Source organism: Hydractinia symbiolongicarpus, chromosome 3 (assembly GCF_029227915.1).
Source record: "Hydractinia symbiolongicarpus strain clone_291-10 chromosome 3, HSymV2.1, whole genome shotgun sequence".
Classification (NCBI taxonomy): Eukaryota; Metazoa; Cnidaria; class Hydrozoa; order Anthoathecata; family Hydractiniidae; genus Hydractinia; species Hydractinia symbiolongicarpus.
In genome coordinates, this window is record NC_079877.1 from 27,142,916 (window position 1) to 27,163,193 (window position 20,278).

The 20,278-nt window shown below is 34.4% G+C and overlaps 2 protein-coding genes and 1 long non-coding RNA gene across 5 annotated transcripts; 1 reads left to right on the forward strand and 2 right to left on the reverse strand.

Moving 5' to 3' along the window:
• Positions 1–2,400: 2,400 nt before the first annotated feature.
• Positions 2,401–7,358, reverse strand: LOC130636575 (uncharacterized). The gene is made up of 2 exons (XR_008982275.1): positions 7,191–7,358; positions 2,401–4,206 (listed from the first exon to the last, which is right to left on the reverse strand). It is a non-coding gene; the product is annotated as an uncharacterized LOC130636575 (long non-coding RNA).
• Positions 4,276–18,450, forward strand: LOC130636570 (uncharacterized). Of its 3 annotated transcripts, XM_057446331.1 has the most exons (3): positions 4,384–4,789; positions 12,586–15,483; positions 17,051–18,450. In XM_057446331.1, exons 2-3 carry the CDS (start codon positions 12,586–12,588, stop codon positions 17,081–17,083), a joined length of 2,931 nt encoding a protein of 976 aa, XP_057302314.1. In that variant the 5' UTR covers positions 4,384–4,789; the 3' UTR covers positions 17,084–18,450. The 3 variants fall into 3 exon arrangements, with proteins under 3 accessions (XP_057302313.1, XP_057302312.1, XP_057302314.1); XM_057446330.1 differs by lacking the exon at positions 4,384–4,789 and adding an exon at positions 4,276–4,335 and having other exon boundaries at positions 12,586–18,450; XM_057446329.1 differs by having other exon boundaries at positions 4,383–4,789; positions 12,586–18,450.
• Positions 10,989–11,752, reverse strand: LOC130637006 (uncharacterized). Its single transcript, XM_057446860.1, has 2 exons — positions 11,347–11,752; positions 10,989–11,028 (listed from the first exon to the last, which is right to left on the reverse strand). Exons 1-2 carry the CDS (start codon positions 11,631–11,633, stop codon positions 10,989–10,991), a joined length of 327 nt encoding a protein of 108 aa, XP_057302843.1. The 5' UTR covers positions 11,634–11,752.
• Positions 18,451–20,278: the final 1,828 nt, after the last annotated feature.

Genomic DNA, 20,278 nt, shown 5'->3' on the forward strand with positions numbered 1-20,278 from the left:
CAAGATGTTGTAGGTGAGAAGTGTATACGTAATGATGAAGGTGCTTTGGCTTGCACAGAGGAGGAGAAAAGGGTAGCTTGGAAGAATCATTATCAGAGGTTGCTTAACACTGAGTTTGATTGGGACGAGGATAATTTGCCTGATGATGATGTTGTAGAAGGGCCAGCTATGCAGATCAAAACAGAATGGGTAGTGGAGGCTATTAGGAAATTGAAGTTTGGCAAGGCTGTAGGAGTATCAGGTATTGTTGCAGAGATGGTAAAAGCATCTGGATATATTGGAGTTGAGCTTATTACAAGTCTTGCTAACCAGATTATAAAGGATGGTGCTATTCCGAGTGAGTGGCAGTCGAGTGTAATAGTGAATTGTTTCAAGGGCAAGGGTGATGCATTAGAAAGGGGTAACTATAGAGGTTTGAAGTTGGTTGATCAAGTAATGAAAGTTATTGAAAGAGTGATTGATAAGTTACTTAGAGCAAGAATTGATATAGATAAGATGCAATTTGGTTTTGTTCCAGGGCGTGGCACTACAGATGCAATATTTTTACTCAGACAGCTTCAGGAGAAGTATTTAGGAAAGAGAAAGAATCTCTATTTTGCCTTTGTAAATTTAGAGGTGGTAACTCAATTTTTTGTCAGACTTGCAAGCATTGGGTACATAAGAAGTGCAGTAGTATTAGTGGAAGGTTAAGAGCTGGCATACAGTTTGTATGCAAGCGTTGCAAAGGTGAGATTATAGAGAATGAAGTATTTCCAGCTTCAATGATGTACAACAGTGGCTCGTTAGAGATAGTTAAGAACTTCTGTTACTTAGGTGATATGTTGGGCAGTGAAGGGGGTGTTGGAAGAAGTGTTACTTGCAGGATAGGTTCTGCTTGGAAAAAGTTCAGAGAGTTACTTCCTTTATTGACTAGCAGAGTCCTTTCAATTGAGGTAAAATGTAGGTTGTATGAGGCCTGTGTAAGAAGTGTTATGTTGTACGGTAGTGAGACATGGGCAGTGAAGCAGGAAGATCTTGACCGTTTAGAAAGGAATGATATGAGAATGGTTAGGTGGATGTGTAATGCCAGTCTGAGAGACAGAAAGAGTTCAGATGAGCTAAGAAGCAGGCTAAGTCTCTGTAGAATTAAAGATGTTATCCAGATAAGAAGATTGAATTGGCTGGGGCACTTGGAAAGAATGGAGGAGGATAATTGGGTAAGAAAGTGTAGAGACTTGATAGTTCCTGGGGCAAAGCCCAGAGGCAGACCGAGAAAGACTTGGCAGGAGGTTATATGGACAGACTTGATAGAGAGGAAGTTGACTTTAGATCTAACACAGTCTAGATCAGATTGGAAGAGGGTCATTAATATACCCCGTCCAACCCATGCTAGCATGGAAAACGGACGTTAAGCCGAGAATGATGATGATGATGATGATGGATGAGTGGCTAGTTACGATGGTACAGTCTATGTACAGCAATGCTAGAAGTCGTGTCAGGATTAACGATTCACTTAGTGATGAATTTAGTGTAAATGTTGGTGTACATCAGGGTTCTGTACTTAGTCCTTTCTTGTTTGTACTAGTCTTAGAAGCGCTGTCGATGGAGTTCAGAACAGGTTGTCATGGGAGTTATTGTATGCAGATGATTTGGTTCTCATAGCATGGAAGAGAAAGGGCTAAAGGTAAACACAGCAAAGTCTAAAGTCATGATTAGTAGCATTGCAGCCAAGTGTGACCTTGTAGTTGGAAAGTGGCCTTGTGGAGTTTGCAGGAAAGGGGTTGGTAGTAACTCAATTTTTTGTCAGACTTGCAAGCATTGGTTGCATAAAAAGTGCAGTAGTATTAGTGGAAGGTAAAAGCTGACATTCAGTTTGTATGCAAGCGTTGCGAAGGTGAGATTATAGAGAATCAAGTATTTCCAGCTTTAATGATGTACAACAGTGGCCCGTTAGAGATAGTTGAGAACTTCTGTTACTTAGGTAATATGTTGGGCAGTGAAGGGGGTGTTGGAAGAAGTGTTACTTGCAGGATAGGTTCTGCTTAGAAAAAGTTCAGAGAGTTACTTCCTTTGTTGACTAGCAGAGACCTGTCAATTGAGGTAAAAGGTAGGTTGTATGAGGCCTGTGTAAGAAGTGTTATGTTGTGCAGTAGTGAGACATGGGCAGTGAAGCAGAAAAATCTTGACCGTTTAGAAAGGAATGATTGGAGAATGGTTAGGTGGATGTGTAACGCCAGTCTGAGAGACAGAAAGAGTTCAGATGAGCTAAAGCAGGCTAAGTCTGCGTAGAATTAAAGATGTTATCCAGATAAGAAGATTGAATTGGCTGGGGTACTTGGAAAAAATGGAGGAGGATAATTGGGTAAGAAAGTGTAGAGACTTGATAGTTCCTGGGGCAAAGCCCAGAGGCAGACCAAGAAAGACTTGGCAGGAGGTTATAAGGACAGACTTGATACAGAGGAAGTTGAGTTTAGATCTAACACAGTCTAGATCAGATTGGAAGAGGGTCATTAATATACCCCGTCCAACCCATGCTAGCATGGAAAACGGACGTTAAGCCGAGAATGATGATGAGCGTAGTTTTAATTTTTTTTTACATTTTTAGACAAAGAAAGTGTTTAAAATGAAGATAAGGTTAAACAATGCACTTCAATTTCCTTTTGGTGATTCCTTTCCCTTCTATATTCTCACTGATTCTTTCCGAAAAAAAGTTTTGAGAAAGTCACTAAATACCATGTGCATTTGTTTTTATACCATCATTAAAATTACATATAGAAATATTGGAAAAATGTAAACCACCTTTTCTGTTGGCATACACAAAACGTTGTGAAGTCCGAGTGTTGGATAATCCATAATTTATAATTATGTTGATGAGCCACCAATATGCAACAATTTCATCATGCATATCTTGTTGCACGATGCCTCCATTACATTTTCTCCTCAGGTTTTAACCACTCTTCCACCTTTTCTCTGTTCTTGTGTGTGTTCATGTTAGTTGATTGATCGAGTGGGGAACTTCTGGAAAATCTCTACATGTGAACAGAAATTAATCTCATTTTTCTGAGCTTCTGTCAACCCATACGGAAGAATATACCTGGGCACAAGTTTACAAATTGTGCAGGGCAATTGTGTACTTAAGTTAAAAAGTTTCTGTTTATTTTATCGTAAATAAATTCTTTATTTCTCGCCAATAAAAAATGCTCTCTTTTTTTCAATTGTACGACGGTAAAAACTTTTAAAGTCGGGCGGCTAAAGCCAGACAAATATTTTTGCCCGACTTTGTATATAGCTATAAGGTCTTTGCGTGGGACAGTATTATGTTAGGGTAAGGTGGTGGTACATCTACAGCAATGTTTAAATGTTACTTTACATGTCAGCAAATTTTATGACCTTGCATAACCACCTCATGTCTACATAAAGAACCTTTGCACATATTTTGTTTACACATGACTTAATTTTTTTCTATCGTTGAAATGAGTTTTTATGTTCATTTTGGAAATAAAAGGCACTCTGGAATTCAGGTTTAAAATGATATTATATATTTTTTATTTATTAAAAGTAAAAGTGAAATGTATAGCTATATATTTCTCTGAAAATTCTTCGCGTCAAAACAACGCACAACAATGGAAAAAATCGGTATATGAGTGTCCTCATGTCTGCTAGCATAGCTATATCAACTTGAAATAATCCAAAAAACTAGCTGGTGCCATGCATTTTTCATTAGTGATTATCACCCAAAATATCAATAACTAATAAATACCTAGCTAACGTGAACTGCCTTTTGTTATAACGAAAAAGTAACAAAAACGGAAAAGTTATCTATATTTTATTTACAGTTTACCCTAACCTTGGAAAACAGCTACCATTTTCAGATTTCTGTGCGAACCATGCTGAAGACCATGTTCACACGTTGCGGCTGGAGATCTTCCGAAATTCGTACCGGATAAAGAATTTGGGATGTCGTCAGAGATTTTTGCCATTTGAATATAAAAAGGCAATAATTACTGGAAACGAGGGTGAAGCAACCGATCCTCTATATGATATTTGGCATGGAATGACCCTCTTGTTCCATGTAGAAGGATTCTAGCTCCAATTGCAACAAACCGTATAAAATAGGTATTCCGGAATAAAATTTCTCGCCGGAATGACTTTTTCCGTGGGCGCGAATAAAACTCGTGGCTGCAAATCTCCATGCCCGGGCAGGAGGAACAGACATTGCGTAATTTCCTGGAAATAAACAAAGAATCTTATCGTTTATTGGCTAGTATTTTTTTAAACCGTTATAAATCTTACATAAACACTGCGATTAGTCTTTTCTAACGAAACAAAGCAGAAAAATACACGTTGAGTAAAAAGGTTGGTAATGATGTTTAAAATAAAAACGAGCTTCTCTTCTTAAGCAAGCTTCATTTTTATTGCTGTCTATTTGAAATCGTTTGCGCTCCGTATGTAGTTGACTTGTCACTTGTGTCCACACGCAGATATACAATAGGCTTGAATAGTTTATTAGCGCGAAATGTAGATTTTATGTTCCTAAACGTTGCTATAAAGGATGGAGTATTTTCTGTGAAAATAATACCATATTAATACCAAGAACCCAAGAAGCTGCAAGAAAAACTAGTGAAAAACACAAGGGAATCATTAAAAATAAATTCGCGTTTTCTATAGTGGCCAAAAATTTCGTTCACTCTTAACACAAAACCGGCTCGCGTAACGGAAAAATACGGGTAATGAAGGGGCTACAAAACGGGAGACCTCCACCCAGGGATTCTTGCCTTTTGAATATTTAAAAAACACGTTGAGTAAAAAGGTTGGTAATAATGTTTAAAATAATAACGAGCTTCTCTTCTTAAGCAAGCTTCATTTTTATTGCAGTCTATTTGAAATCGCTTGCGCTCCGTATGTAGTTGACTTGTGTCCACATATACAATAGGCTTGAATAGTTCATTAGCGCGAAATGCCAGTGGCCATCAAGTAAGCGGTAGCTGTTATGACGTCAGGCAACAAACCCTGCAGACAAAGATGGCAAAATGACATACGGGAAAAGTTTATCCCGGGATCCAGGGCTCCTAGAGGTAAGACCAGGGACCGACGCAAAGCAATTTCTAATTTAAAGGAGAACTAACAATTGATAAAAAGATGTGCTTTAAATTCTCATTACAATGTGAATACAGACTGTTAATTTTTTTATATTTATGAGCTTTACTTCTCGAGATATTTAACATCAAAGTAGTCTTTACGGTCGCATCAATGACAGTGTCAATTAATACTTGTGTGCTGGGTGTAAACAAATGCATTCTGGATGAACGAAGCAAGGGAATGCTTTTATTTATCATGTTTTAAAATAAAAATCTTGTTATCACTTGGCAAAAATAAGTGTATTTAACTTTATTGTGATTTTTTTTGTGTTATATTTACGATGGACCCTATGGCTCACTTCTTTTCCAATTTAAAAGCACTTCACTTCTAATAATATACGAATAAAAAATATCACGAATCAATTCAACTCAGTAGCTGGGTAACTAGTTAATTTTACTTATCAATACACATAATAACTGGCAAAATGATGCACGGAGTCCTTGAAATTATGGCAGTGCGCCTAACAAAAAACTACATGATTTGCTTACTTTTATAACAATTTGTTTTATAAGAACATCAGGATTTTAGGTTAGAAACAAAAGGTATTTTGTTTAGAACGATAGAATAATAGGAATAAGAAGAATAACATGGTCCACTACATATACATTTTCTGGAGAGTGATTAAATAAATATGAAACCATTTGCGTTAAGTTTATTATATATATACTAGTCGATAAAGCCCGTGGAGAAACCCAATCAAGCAAAAGAACAATGGAAAATAGGTTGTTTCAGATGTTTTGCTGACGTCAGCACCGCATGTACACAATTTTTTGGCGAAGTTTAACTTATCCCTTGCCTGTAATGTTTAGGGGTCAGAATGCTAATCAAAATAATGTGGAGGATCATATATTTTTGACGAACGACTAAGGAGATATGAGGTTTAAAAATTCTGAGGTCGTTATTTTTTATTACTGTTTTTATATAATATTTATGTATCTATAGAAACGCTTACTTACTGTAACATTTTAACTTTTAATTTGTAAAAAATATGCACTCTGATGATGTCTACTGGAATGTGTAGACGTATATATAGTTTCTTAAAGAAAATCGTTTTACATCCCTCTGATTTTCACAATGATTAAGCTTCTGGTTATTTTATTTATAATCAATTTGTATGCCCGAAATGACATTTAATAATTTTTCTGACGTCAAGAAAGTCCCTAATAAAAGTAAAAAAAAAAGTTTTTTATTAGAAAAATCCAATTAGGCAGAAGGGCAATAGAAAATAGGTTGTTTTAGATGTTTAGCTGACGTCACCAGTGCAGATCCTAAAAAAATTTGCGAAATTTAATTTATTCTTTGCCTGTAATGTGAAGAGCTTAAAACGCTGGATGAGAAAAATGTATATGATCATGTGCTTTTGATGGATAGTTAATAAAATATAATGGTTTAAAAAATTTGCTGACGTAAGCAAAGAACAGCCAAAACAAAAATATTTTTTTTAGAAATTTGTATACCTGTTGCCTTCATCGTATACATCTTTAAACGCCGATCAAGATAATGTATAGGATCATGTATCTTTGACAAACGGTTGCAGAGATATTGGGATTGAAAGGTTTTTATGATGATGTCATCATCTGTAATGCCTGCATTAAATTAAATTAAGATATTGAATTTAAAGTAGTACTATTGACGTCGCGCTGTTAAATCATTTGAGACATCACATTTTTAGTTACATCAAAGGAAAATAAACACATCCACTTTGCCTGTCACAGACAGACGGACACACTCTCTATATTATTATAAGAGAAGCTCCAGCTCAATGCAGCTCAATCAATATTGCGGACCAGAATGGGCCTGAGAATTTTTTGAGTTCATGGAAGAGAAGTGTTTCAAACGGAAAAGAAGATTTTGAAGGACAGAAGAGAGGTGTTTTGATTGAGAAGGGAAGTGTTTTTTATAATAACAAATGGGAGCCATAGGGGCCATCGTATTTAGACAACAGGTGCTTCATTTAATTTGCTAGACTTGAAAACAAAACTTCAAACGATTATGCGCAATAAAGTATACTGGAAGTGATTTTCTGGTAGGGAAATAAAACAAAAACAGTCCTAAAAATATTCTTCGTTTACCTATACTTTTTCATGTTGTTAAATTGCCGAAAAATAACTTTATCAACGATAATTTTGCTCTACTGGAATGTAGCTTGTCTTCTTCATCGCTCGAACCTCACAACAAATTAAAATCTCTCTTGGAAGACCAAGAAGTTAGTGCATTCTCGCATGTTCTGCTGAGCTATTTATGCCGTGCGACTTCACAAATGAACAAAATTTAAACGAACCAAGTTGGCTTTTGTTCGAAAATGCCGGCGACCGTTAATGTAATTATCGTTTCTGGGTTACAAAATTTGGACATGAAATAATAAATGTTGTTTTCGGGATATGTAACAATGTTTTCATTACAAAAATACAGTTGAAACGCTGATCAAGATAATGTATAGGATCATGTATCTTTGACAAACGGTTGCAGAGATATTGGGATTGAAAGGTTTTTATGATGATGTCATCATCGGTAATGGCTGCATTAAATTAAATTAAGATATTGACTTTAAAGTAGTACTATTTACGTCGCGCTGTTAAATCAGAAAATCTAACATTTGAGACATCACATTTTTAGTTACATCAAAAGAAAATAAACACATCCACTTTGCCCGTCACGGACAGACGGACACACTCTCTATATTATTATAAGAGAAGCTCCAGCTCAATGCAGCTCAATCAATATTGCGGACCAGAATGAGCCTGAGAATTTTTTGAGTTCATGGAAGAGAACTGTTTCAAACGGAAAAGAAGATTTTGAAGGACAGAAGAGAGGTGTTTTGATTGAGAAGGGAAGTGTTTTTTATAATAACAAATGGGAGCCATAGGGGCATTTAGACAACAGGTGCTTCATTTAATTTGCTAGACTTGAAAACAAAACTTCAAGCGATTTTCTGGTAGGGAAATAAAACAAAAACAGTCCTAAAAATATTCTTCGTTTACCTATACTTTTTCATGTTGTTAAATTGCCGTAAAAAACCTTATCAACGATAATTTTGCTCTACTGGAATGTAGCTTGTCTTCTTCATCGCTCGAACCTCACAACAAATTGAAATCTCTCTTGGAAGACCAAGAAGTTAGTGCATTCTCGCATGTTCTGCTGAGCTATGTATGCCGTGCGACTTCACAAATGAAAAAAATTTAAACGAACCAAGTTGGCTTTTGTTCGAAAATGCCGGCGACCGTTAATGTAATTATCGTTTCTGGGGGACAAAATTTGGACATGAAATAATAAATGTTGTTTTTGGGATATGTAACAATGTTTTCATTACAAAAATACAGTTTTGTTTCTTTGTTCTCCTTTAAATATTACGAATAACAAGAATGCCACAAACGAAAACATCACGGCAAAGAGAGAAAGCAAACGAGATACATTCTCAACCTTTTGTTTTATGCAATGTTTGGTTATTTCTAAAAAAGATAGTTATGCAAGAGTACCAAAGCAATTTACATGATAAAGATAACGACAAAAGTTTCTCGAAATTCAATTTAGAACAGACAATATTAGATGGCTGTAAATTTTTAGTAACAGTTTTGACACGGTGAATAAGACTGGATTCTTATTGCTATCAAAATACAAAAATAAATACAACAATCATTCTGAATTTATCCTTACACTTCTCTGCCATATCGTGATACAATGCAAAGAATTCTTTTCGACTCTTTCAGCGCATTATTCTTTCTTTGCTTAGTCTAAATAACCTTGGAAGAAGAAAAAATAACATTTTTTGATCATCAATTTTTTAAGGCTATTAAAATTAAGTTTAACACATTCTTCCTCCGATTTAGGTGATGATTAAAAAATTACGCTGTGTCTCCTTAAAATGAACTATTGTTTGACCAGCAATTACGTAATGTTAAAACTTATTAACATATCCATTGTCTTCTCCACCAATAAAATTGAGACGCGCCAGAATTAGAAAAAAAACATGAATACATTTTCAACTGATTGAGGAAAAAGAATATATAGATATTGTATGACACTCGCTGTACCTAGACTGACTTTATCAGAAGTGATAAAGGAGTAAAGATAATAATAAATAAAGTTATTTTCGTTTGAGGTACGAATTATTAGAAAATAAGTTTATTTATCATAAAAATATTACATATGCACAGTCGGCTTTTTTTCGCGAAATTATCAGCCTTGTATCATCTTCCTTTTATCTCATTATTTGTGTTAATCATGCCGCAATTTTTAAATTTATAACTCTCGCCATCAGATCACGTGACCATGAAATATTTCTTATTGAGTGATCTCCGCAAATGACGTCAACATGTCTTTATTATCTTTAATGAAAGGTGAACAGAGGTTTAGAAATTTTTTATTTAATTTTTTGTTTAGAGACAGAGAACAACATTAGTATTCATATAACAAAGGACTTTTCAAAAAATAATGTATATTGAGCAAAATATAAGCATTTAAAAATTTCCATACTTATTTTATGGCGTAATAGATGCATATCGATAGTGTCATTTTAATGAAATCACATATTATATGGAAGCTAAACGTGCTGTATCTTTTCGTCTTCCTACGGGTTTATACTACAATTTCTTATGTATAAATATGCCGCAGGGTCAACATATCAAAGTTTCCCGTCACCTGCTAGCTTTGCTGGTCTTAATTTTGTTGATCTACATACTAAATATGAGTATCGTACGGGTAAAAAATAATTTCTTATAGCTGTGTTTTTTGTTTTCATTATACCCTTCGAATTTTAACTACCTCAAACCTCCTGCGTTTTTTGAAAAAGCAAAAGCTGTACGTACAATACTCATATTTAGTATGTAGATCAACAAAATTAAGACCGAAAAAGGGTCAATACTTTTGCATCCAACAGCAGGGGCGGATCTAGGATTTCTGATGTACCCCGTCATAAAATGTACTTATATTAGTGACACGCGAAGGCCCACCATGGTTGGGTCTGAGGGCCCAGAAGATTTTTAAACATTAGAGGATCCTAGATTGTCTGAAAACAACATTCCCGCATCTAAATTGTAAATTATTTGGAAAATAAAAAGGCTATTTGTCATTCTTACAGCATAAAACGAAAATCGTTACCGTGTCATCTTTTCAACAATGTTGTTTGGTTGCTTGTCTTTCTTGCTGAGTTTCTATTGTTATATATGAAGCCTATGAACTAAAGAAACAAGATTATCTCATATAATTTATAGATGTTAATAGGCCGTTTCGCTCAATATCAGAGCTCATCAGCATGCCTAGGATAACAAAAAATGTCATCCAGACATGGACAGCCAAATAAAAAAGAAGTAAAGAATTAAGATAACAAGATACAATGATGAGGAAAAAATAGAGAAAAATTTAGCTGTCATTGGCATATTTATATTTAAAAAATACAGGATAACTTGACAACTGCAACTATGTTCTACTATTTCTTGACAGTTGTCAATTAAATGATAATGAATATTGGAATGAAATGGTGTTATATAAATTAAAATGAATGCAGGATAAAATAACAACTGAGTAACCCCATAGTCCCTGCAACTATGTTCTACTATTTCTTGACAGTTGTCAATTAAATGAAAATGAACTATGGACTAAAAAAATGGAAATGGAACACGAAATATGTTAACAATCAAAGTGATAAAGTATTATTAATATAAGTGTTTTAATAATTTTGATAAACATATTTTCTATTAAATTAATTTTTTAAGAATACCAATAGTATAATATAATACCAACCTTTGCAACAAATATACATAACAATTAAAATTCAAGCCTACGATTTGAAAGAGCGTATCTATCAATAACTTTATCTTTGTCAGGGATAATTTCTTGATGGATATATAACAATGCTAACCCATTTAAACGATCTAAACGGAGCTAAACAAGCAATTTCCAGATGATTCGGACCTAAACAGTGAAAAATAAATAAATATTTCTTAGAGAAATTAAAGAGAATTCACTCCTCAGAACAAAGACACTAAGTTTTAACATTTTGAGAAGAATCAAAACCATTATTAATTCCACACACACATGCCAGCTAGCTACCATAGATACGGTTGCTAGTTCTCCAAGAGTAATAATCAAAACAAAAACCACGAATACATGTAGCTAGCTAGCTAGCCATAAGTAGTTCATGGTGATGACATAGTGATGTACACTTAATTACTATGGTAACAAATGGTCAGCAATAATCAGAAATGGAAATTACAGAAAATAAAATCTTACCTCAATGCAACACAATTCTTGGAAGAAACTGATGCAGGAAGATATTTCAAAGCATCTTCATTCACACCAATTTCTCCACAAGAAAGTACAGCATAAAGCTGTTCTGTGTTTAAAAACACATTTTTATTTGAATTTATCCATTTCTCAGAATAAATATTAAATATTTCAATCAATTTCTGCAAATCTTCGTCTTGAAATAATTTCAAAACATCTTCTCTCACTGAACTAAACGCCATGTTGAGCAATGATGTTGAGGAAGATATGAAGATGAAGACTAGCGTGAGCATTTTGGCTTTTGCAGGGTATTGATTTTTAGCCAATCACAACTTAAGAAAACTTCTGTAATGACCAATCAAATCCTGCCGGTGTTCTTCTCCTGCAAACCCGGCACTCTAGACCAATAAGAGTTAAGAATAACCTCATTGCTCCGTCAAAAACCTGCAAAACAAAGTCTATATTTTTCTATCCACCATTAAAGATTAGGTCTAGCCATCTTTGCGCCCTGTCTTCGCAACGAAAATGAAGCTGATGCCATCACGCGCGCCACCGCCACCACCGCGCGACCATACACACAGCAGCAGCAGCGGCGGCAACATTATTAATTTTTATATTGATGAGCGCTCAAATGAATACATTATTACACGCCCCAAATATTACTGGTTAGTACTAAATATTTGAAAATTAGATAAACTATGCTTGTTATTTTTAAACCCCGTCCTTTGACCTATTTGACGGGGTTTGGATCCGCCCCTGAACAGGTTGCAGAGCTACATTTGCGAACACCTAGGCCAAGGACACAGCGTTTGAGATTTGCTTGAAGCATTGTCTAGCGCGTCTACACAACAACATAATCCACGTTAGGGCCTACAAAGATTTCAATATTCTGGAAAATATTGCTATGCTAATGTCAGCAAAAGTTAACACGTTTCAAGAGTATGGATTCTAAGTCTTAAAGTCCGCTGTGAACATTGACAAGTAAGGGACTAAAAATATGCGACCCTATAAAGTTTACAATACGCTAGACGGCCAATGTAATCAATTTTTACCATGATTGTAGCTAGCCACCTATTGAGGTAGGTATATATCCAGTATGTATAGGTAAACACTGCACAACCCTGATCGACAACAGAAACAAACAAATAACAAATAGGCTTAATTGTAGATGCTTCTGTGAACTTTTAGACACCAATGTGTTTTGTGAACACATGGAATAAATACATGTTACTACTGTTGTTTTAGATGGCCTTCTACGGGAATAACGAACAGGAAGATGACTTTGAAGACAGTGATTATGAGAATGTTACACGGAGTGAGTTAACGAGATCAATGTCAATAGTGCGTCTAAAGATACCCAATACTAACTGTAAGATGGAGGTTATACCAACATGGCTCGATAATGTTTGTTACACTCCTGACCGTGACATTAAGGTTGAAAATGATAACAGCACAGAATATCACATAAGGACATATGCAATAACAGCAAAGTCATCTGTGGTGCCTGGAACGCAAGACATAAATCATGGTAAAATATCATTTTATTACAGGGTCTCGGGTGAAAGAGTGAAAGTTTACGCCGTTTTACAGTCAGGAAGAAGCAATGCATGGGTAAAGTTACAGGGTCTACGAGATATTCAATTTCCAAAACAATTTGCAATGTTTTTTCTGGACCCTAATAGCATAACAAAAACTAGTGGATTTTACTTAACAGGTTCAAATTCAGGGAGATTTACTAACAGTTATCAGAAAACGGATTCTTTTGACAGCGAAAATATTATGCACAATTACGGTGTGATCGAAACATTAAGTGCTCAAATTACTGATAATGAAGATGGTAAAATATTAAAGGAATTTTTGTTACAAAATAATTTTGCCGTTAAAATGTTGATGGGTCAAATAAATGTTATGATGGATCTAAAAGCAACCGATGTAAAATCACTTTGCAATTTTTTAAACTTTGTCGATGACAAATTGTCAACATTTAAAGTGGAGAACATCTCGCAAAAATGGAAATTTCTTACATACATTCATAAGATCGATGGTTTATTAAAATCGAAACTTGAAAAAGACTTGTTGGAAAAAATGAATGCAGTTTATAAGGACCGAAAAACAACTACTGATGCATTTGAAATGGAGAGTTTCCTCGTTCATCAACACCAACACGAGTTTGATCGGTGCAAACAAGTTACGTTATGGAACGGCAAAAAACAATTGTCATGGTCGTCTGATTCCGGTGATTTGCACCATTTAGGTGAAACCATACGTGTAAAAGATGTTTTTAATGCGTTGTATAAAAACAAACCCTTGGAATCCGTAAACGATATAAAACTTTCATTCTACAACTTAGTTACAGACGAAGAAGAAAAAATCCACTTCCATAATTTCCTTGTTACGCAAGCTACCATAAGTAGCACTAATGAAGAAGTAAAATCATACTTTCATTATGGAACACACTGGTTTATGGTAAAACTTGACACATTAATGCAAACAACGAAACGCTTTGTCAATGTTGTAAGAAGCTGCATTATGAAGAAAGAAGAAGGTGGCTCATATCCAGAAATCTTGCCTTGGTGTACTGGTGAAAGTAAGCAGAATTTCTCATTGAAACAACTTGTTACATTTGTAAAATGCAAAGAAGGATCAAGCGAAGAAGGAACAAGCGAATCTGATTTAGATCAATTAGAGAAAATTTTAACCAAAAGGAGGTCGTTGTTTACGAAGCATGGAATCATGGGAGATTGGGAGAACAACTGTGCGGTGGAAACAGTTTCGTTTGAGGATGACAAACATAATGTTGATCTCCTTGCCATGAATATGCTCGTTTTACAGAAAACTGAATTAGGTAAGTGTATTGCACCCAAAGGAAAGCCCTCATACAAAGTCATTGGAGAGCTACAAAATATTTTCTCAAAAAGCAAAACGCTGAAAGAGATGGAATCAAACTACATGAAAAAAGCAAAAGTGCCAACCAAAAAAGATTGGTCAATCGTAGAGAAAGAATTGTTGAAAAAAAAACAATGCTTAGAAAAACTGGACAATGGTAACTTCCGTGTCCACAGCCCTTACATTACAAAGGACATGATAGAAGAAATTAAGTCAAAAAAACTTCCTGTTTGTCCTGTACGCCTAGTTCAATTTTTGCGAATGTACATACCTAAAGATGAGGGAGAGTATAACGAGTTATACCACTTATCAAACTGCAAGTGTCAGAAGTCTTCTTGGAAATATGTTGTGGGAGACAGAATACTTGATAAGAACAATCAATGGATTGAACTCTTTGATGTAATGGCGCTGTCTACAAAAAGGAAAGAAGCGTATTTCTTCCATGTGAAGAATGGATTCGGAGCAGAACAATCTCGAGCAGTTTGTTCTCAAGTAAGAGTATGTGGTAATGAAATTTGGGAATCTATAACTGCCAATTTCATTAACAATAGTTTCAAGAAATATTTTTCTGTTGCCACAAAAGTAGAAGAAGAAAATGATTTGCACAAAAGTCTAACAAAAAAAGAAATTAAAAGTATCAGCAAAGATGGAGAGCAATTCTCGTCTTTCATGTGTGATGATGAAATGAAATTCTTCATTTGCTTATCGCCTTTATTTCAGAAGCCTGAATATCTTAAAAGTGCCGTTACTTGCAACTTTGATTTTAAGTTCAAAGATTCCCACTTTTCAGAAATTGCAGGTGGCTTGAACAAACTTATCGGCGCCGGAGTGATCCATCAAAAGACAAAGGTAGTTACGTCAACGTTTTTTGCAACCAAAAACAAATTTTATGAGTTATTGCGAAAACAGTCTTGCAAAAACAAAGAGGCAGACGATATGCATAAGACAATTAAGAACTTGACAGGTATGTCGGGTATTATGGATGGGTCGTCATTTGTTGCGAAAGTATCCCTTATCGATGTTCATCGCATCTTTTCCGATTTTTTTGTCGCCAATGGACAAACAAAAGTCCATCTAAAAATATGGGAAATTAATGGCATTCCTGAGCATAACGTTAGCACTGACAACACCAAAGAAAACTATCCCAAGAAGCAAACAACTATTTCTACCTTTATGAAAAAGTCAGAAAGCAGAAAACGAAAGAGAAACAAAAGCACCATCGCCTGCGGTCAAAGCAGTAAGAAACATTTAAGCTCTGTAAGTGTGAATTTCTATTTTAGAAAACGAGTAAAGTTTGATCCTATCTAATTACTTTAACTGCGGAAAATACTCGAACCTCTGTAGTCTAACATAGGGGTCGACAATATTTTATTAATTGAAGGTTAAACGGTTGTTACCCAGACTTTAAACAGTAATTTTTCACTGTTCTAATCCTATTCAGGCGGGCTTTTTAAGTTTGCTTTATGGACAAAGGAGAATTAAGTTGGCCGGTACCTTAAAGCATCGTATTGACGAGTTTTTATTAAAGAAAATTGGAATAAAAAGAAGTTGACGTGATTTAGGCTAGATGAGGTCATCTTATATCTTCCGAACAGAAAGAGGCTAAAATAATAGAACATAAACCTTGAAAAAAAGAACGGTTGCAAACGTTACAAATTACTTGATAGTAGTATAAAATAGCTTTTAAAAAAAATAGCTATAATATGATTTTGAACCTGTTTTTTTTTTCTATGTTATTCCGATTAGTCCGATTAGGGTTAAATAGGAATATAAAAAAAAAGAAAGAAAAAATTTAGATTCGTTTATGCAACGTCATTATATGTGTTATATATGTTTTAAATTTCTTGCTTCATGTTTATTTGGAATGTGGGCGAAATTTGAGTGAATCTTTTCTAAAACTGACCACTTGTATTTAATTATATATCCATAGTAGTGAAAACATGCTTCACTAATAAAAAAAATTACAAATTATACGTTGTGTCAAGAAAAAGCAAAAGGGTAGACAGAAACGAGAAAACCATGAGGCAGACCAGCTTTATTTATAAAGAAAATTAAAACTAAGGCATTATAAACTTTTTAAGTAAATTATATTTATATTCTGTATCACCTTCCGTATCAACAGGTAACTTTATAAAGTAACTTAAAAGTCGCTAAATATGTATAAATAATTGGCACATGAACAAAACATTTCGTAACTTTGATGCTGGAAATTTGTTAAATTTAAATTTCGTTCATCATAAATATATTCAATATTCAATGTTATATTACGTTAATATTGCAATGCATCCATACTTTAAGGTTTGATTGCCTTGTTTGTTTACAGCATGCTGCCATATTTAAATGTACTGCTTACTTCAGATCACGTGACCAGGTCGAGATCTCCGCTGATGACATCAGCATGCCGAGACCTTCATTGCTATACCTTATTGGTAAAAAAAGTCGGCAAAAAGTTACTTAATTTTGGCTAGGTGACTTATATTTTTGTCGACTAAAATTTTCGCCGACTTTTTTATTACCGAGCAAATTTTTTTGCCATATTTTTTTTTGACCTAATTTTTTTTTCTGACCACCTTTTTACCGTTTTTTCTTCCTTGCTGGTAATTTTTATTAGTTTTATGCAAGTATTCTTTATTAGTGGTGACTAAATTCCAAAATTTAGTCGGCAAAAAGTGACTAAATTTTGTCCAAGTGACTAATATTTTCGCCGACTTTTTATTTTTGCCGACTAATTTTTTTGCCGACTTTTTTTACCTATAAGGTGTATCATCGCATAATACCATGTAATTGTGTCACTTGTTATATGTGTTTAATGTATTTTTGCTAGGTCGAATTGTCAAGTTCGAATGACGAATTATAAAGATAGTTTTACAAACTTCTATTTTATTTTATATTTTGATATAAATTTAAGATAGATTTAGCTGGAATAGGGTCAGTACAGAATATCGAATATTTTTTTTTCAGTCAAGTGTTTTTTTCCTTGTACAATTTTCTGGTAATAGCCATTTTTAAGCTACACATGGAATATACCATAAAACATATAGAGATGGATTTTCCATGTTCCTTGCCATGTTTTTTACATAGTATTTACGAATAAGGCCAAATAACTTGCACGAGTTTTACGTTAAACGTCTTTTTATATTAAAGGAAGATGTTTCTTAACTTGAGGCTAAGTTTGTAGGTACTTTCAACTCCTAATTCACAAAATTATGAACCTTCGTCTCCGTAGTGTTTTGCTTGAAAACACGAAATTTGCGTTGTTTTTCGCAAAAAACATTTGTTTTGCATCCGATTTCCATTTCCACCTGCAGTCCCAGCGTTGATGCGTTGGAGATTAATTTCCTTTTTTATGTGGGCTTGTGTTTCAATACCTCGAAGTTGAGAGATAACCAGTTTCGCATTCTTTGAAGGGGTATTAAAAAAAAAGTGGAAAATAACTTAAAATTCATAATACATGTGCATCCTGTATTGCTGGTTTTAAAATATATTTACAAACAAGAGGTTTTTACGCAAGTTTCCTGTTTATAAAAGACTGAGGTTACAGATATGTTCTGCTGAGACGAAAAGAAGTGACTTTAACAGGCTTAGCAGTGAATGATGCAACAAGGGGTTAAGTCTTAAAGTTTCGGTGAAAGTCCTTCAAAGTTAAGAAACATCCAAACTAAACGCAAATGTTTTATGTATGTAGAAATAAGAATTTTAGACGGATACACAACAACTACTGCCACGACGTGAATTGCATAACACAAAAGTAAATTCATACCTTGAAGGATTTTACTCGTACTATTTTTTGTAAATAAATGTTTTACTAATATTTTTAAACTTTTTATGCCGTACACATCATCTAAATCACAACAGATTAGAATTTTTTTGAATTGAAAGCAAGTCAACAGGATACTTTATCAAAATACCTTGCAGAGTATATTTTGGTCCTATTTTATCAATCTGAAGATCTTTTTTCATGATTTAGCTGTGAATCTTCAATTTGCTGTGTTCTGTTAATTTATATATTTTATTATTTTTTAAACTTAATTATCATCATTGTAGCCGTAGAAACCTACTGACAAAAGAGATTAAACTACAATGTATGCGTAGTTTATGCTCTTGCCTATCCTTTCAAAATATTAATCTAAATTGTATTCTAGTGTGATCTTTTATAATTTGTAATTAAATTTTACTTATAGCTATATTCTCCAGTGCATATATCTAAATATATTTGTTTTTCAATTGTTGTTTTAGCGTCAATTGTTCGTTTGATTGTTTATTTAGTTTTTAATGCTGCATTTGTTTCGTATCTGAAGTACATCTGCGAAAAATGGCAAATCTTATAATAAAATCAGAGATTTTGTCCAAGTGCGCTCACGCTAACAGAAAAAAGTTAATAAAGAAGTTGTAGCATCATATGGTTGATCATCTACTGTCTATCATGCCATATATACTCTCCTGTGTTCAAGAAGTTTTATAAAGAAATTACAGATCGGGCTGTTTTGCTAGTAGCCCAGACGGAACAATGAGCTACAAACTGATTTTACACACTTGGTGTCTTTTTAATCTTTACGTAGGCTAAGTTGAGATTTCCACCTAGCTTTACAAAACATGCACATGGCATTGCCTATTCAGCATTTTGATAATCATTTATCAAAATGCTCATTAATCAATAATATTAACAAGTAAAACACTTCACAGCCAAATTAAGTTCTTCTTAAATATAACTAGATATACTCCTCGTTCTCTGCTTTAAATAAAGGCATAAAATTTTAGCATACTCTAATTCTTCTTGTCTTTCCCGAAATGTCTGATTTGTTTAAATGCTAAATACAATCTTCCGCGGGAAAAAAATCTCAAAAAAATTCTCTATATCTCAGAAACCGGGAGGTGCCGCAAACAAAACGTGAGTCGAGTTATCTCTTATGAAAGGCAATGCTGCCACAGATTGCTAGGCGTGTGCTTGCAGGACAGAGTAAGAAATGAAAATGTTTCTGTTTGGTCATATGACGACCGCCTTATGAAGTAGTGATGCACCGCATGGTGCATCGTAACGAAGAGAATCGCTGACAACTACGGGCAACATGCTGTCCAAGAAAATTAGATATATCCAATAGATCAATCAGAAGGCATCATGTAAACTGACGGCTCCAGAGCTACTTTCGAGATTTATCTCAAAGATTTATGCTGACGAGAATGATTTTCATCAAGATAGTGCTAAAGTTCCGCACTGCGCGTTTGCCAAACAAAAGGCTGTGGTATACATTTTATTCAATTACCAGCTTCAAACTGTTCATCGGCGTTGCTGTTGTTGAAGAGGTGGCAGTGATTTTTGTTTTTGAGCTTTTTATATTCTCTATACTATGTAAGAAAGAATACATCAATTGTTGTCATGCTACAAATATAACATAATATTGATTCTAACGAATCAATAACACTCACATGTGACTACACTGGCATCATAGGCCAAAAATTTCATTAAACTATCGCTCAAAGAACGAGTTGTCATTAAGCATGCAAAGATTTTAAATTTAAAGAAAATTGGAAACAGGATCAAATCAAAGTGTACCAATAAAACATCAACAAGTCTTATACACTACAAACAACTCACATTTCACAGCCTCGACACCTTGCCACCACTTACCTAAATATACGATGCTGCTATCACAGCCCCTCCAATTATAAAAGCAGGTGTGGTATAGTTGACACTGCATATTAGGCATGTACTTAGGTAATAGATTCATTACGTTGTAGAATAAACCGAAGATTTAGGACCATATTGTAAAGTGCCAGATAAATATCAAACGTATTTAAAGGACAAAGTTTATCAGCAATCCTAACTAAACAGAGCTTAAAGGAAAGGCGACCGACCTGCGCACGTGACGGCTTTAGAATAAAAGTTCTTGTTGACAGTGCTGTTTTGAAAGACCAAACTGATTGACTGACTCCATAATATATCAGAAACAAAGACTAAGAATATTCTGATATTAAAAATATTCGTAAAGATATAAAAATTTGATGTTTTTCACATAAAAAAGTGAAAATTTTCACCTAAAACTCTGAAGCAACA

Coding starts and splice junctions, on each gene's coding strand:
- LOC130637006 (XM_057446860.1), bottom strand. CDS start 11,633: ATGCTCACGCTAGTCTTCATCTTCATATCTTCCTCAACATCATTGCTC. Junction 11,029..11,346: donor AAGAATTGTGTTGCATTGAG/GTAAGATTTTAT, acceptor TTCACTGTTTAG/GTCCGAATCATCTGGAAATT.
- LOC130636570 (XM_057446330.1), top strand. CDS start 12,586: ATGGCCTTCTACGGGAATAACGAACAGGAAGATGACTTTGAAGACAGT.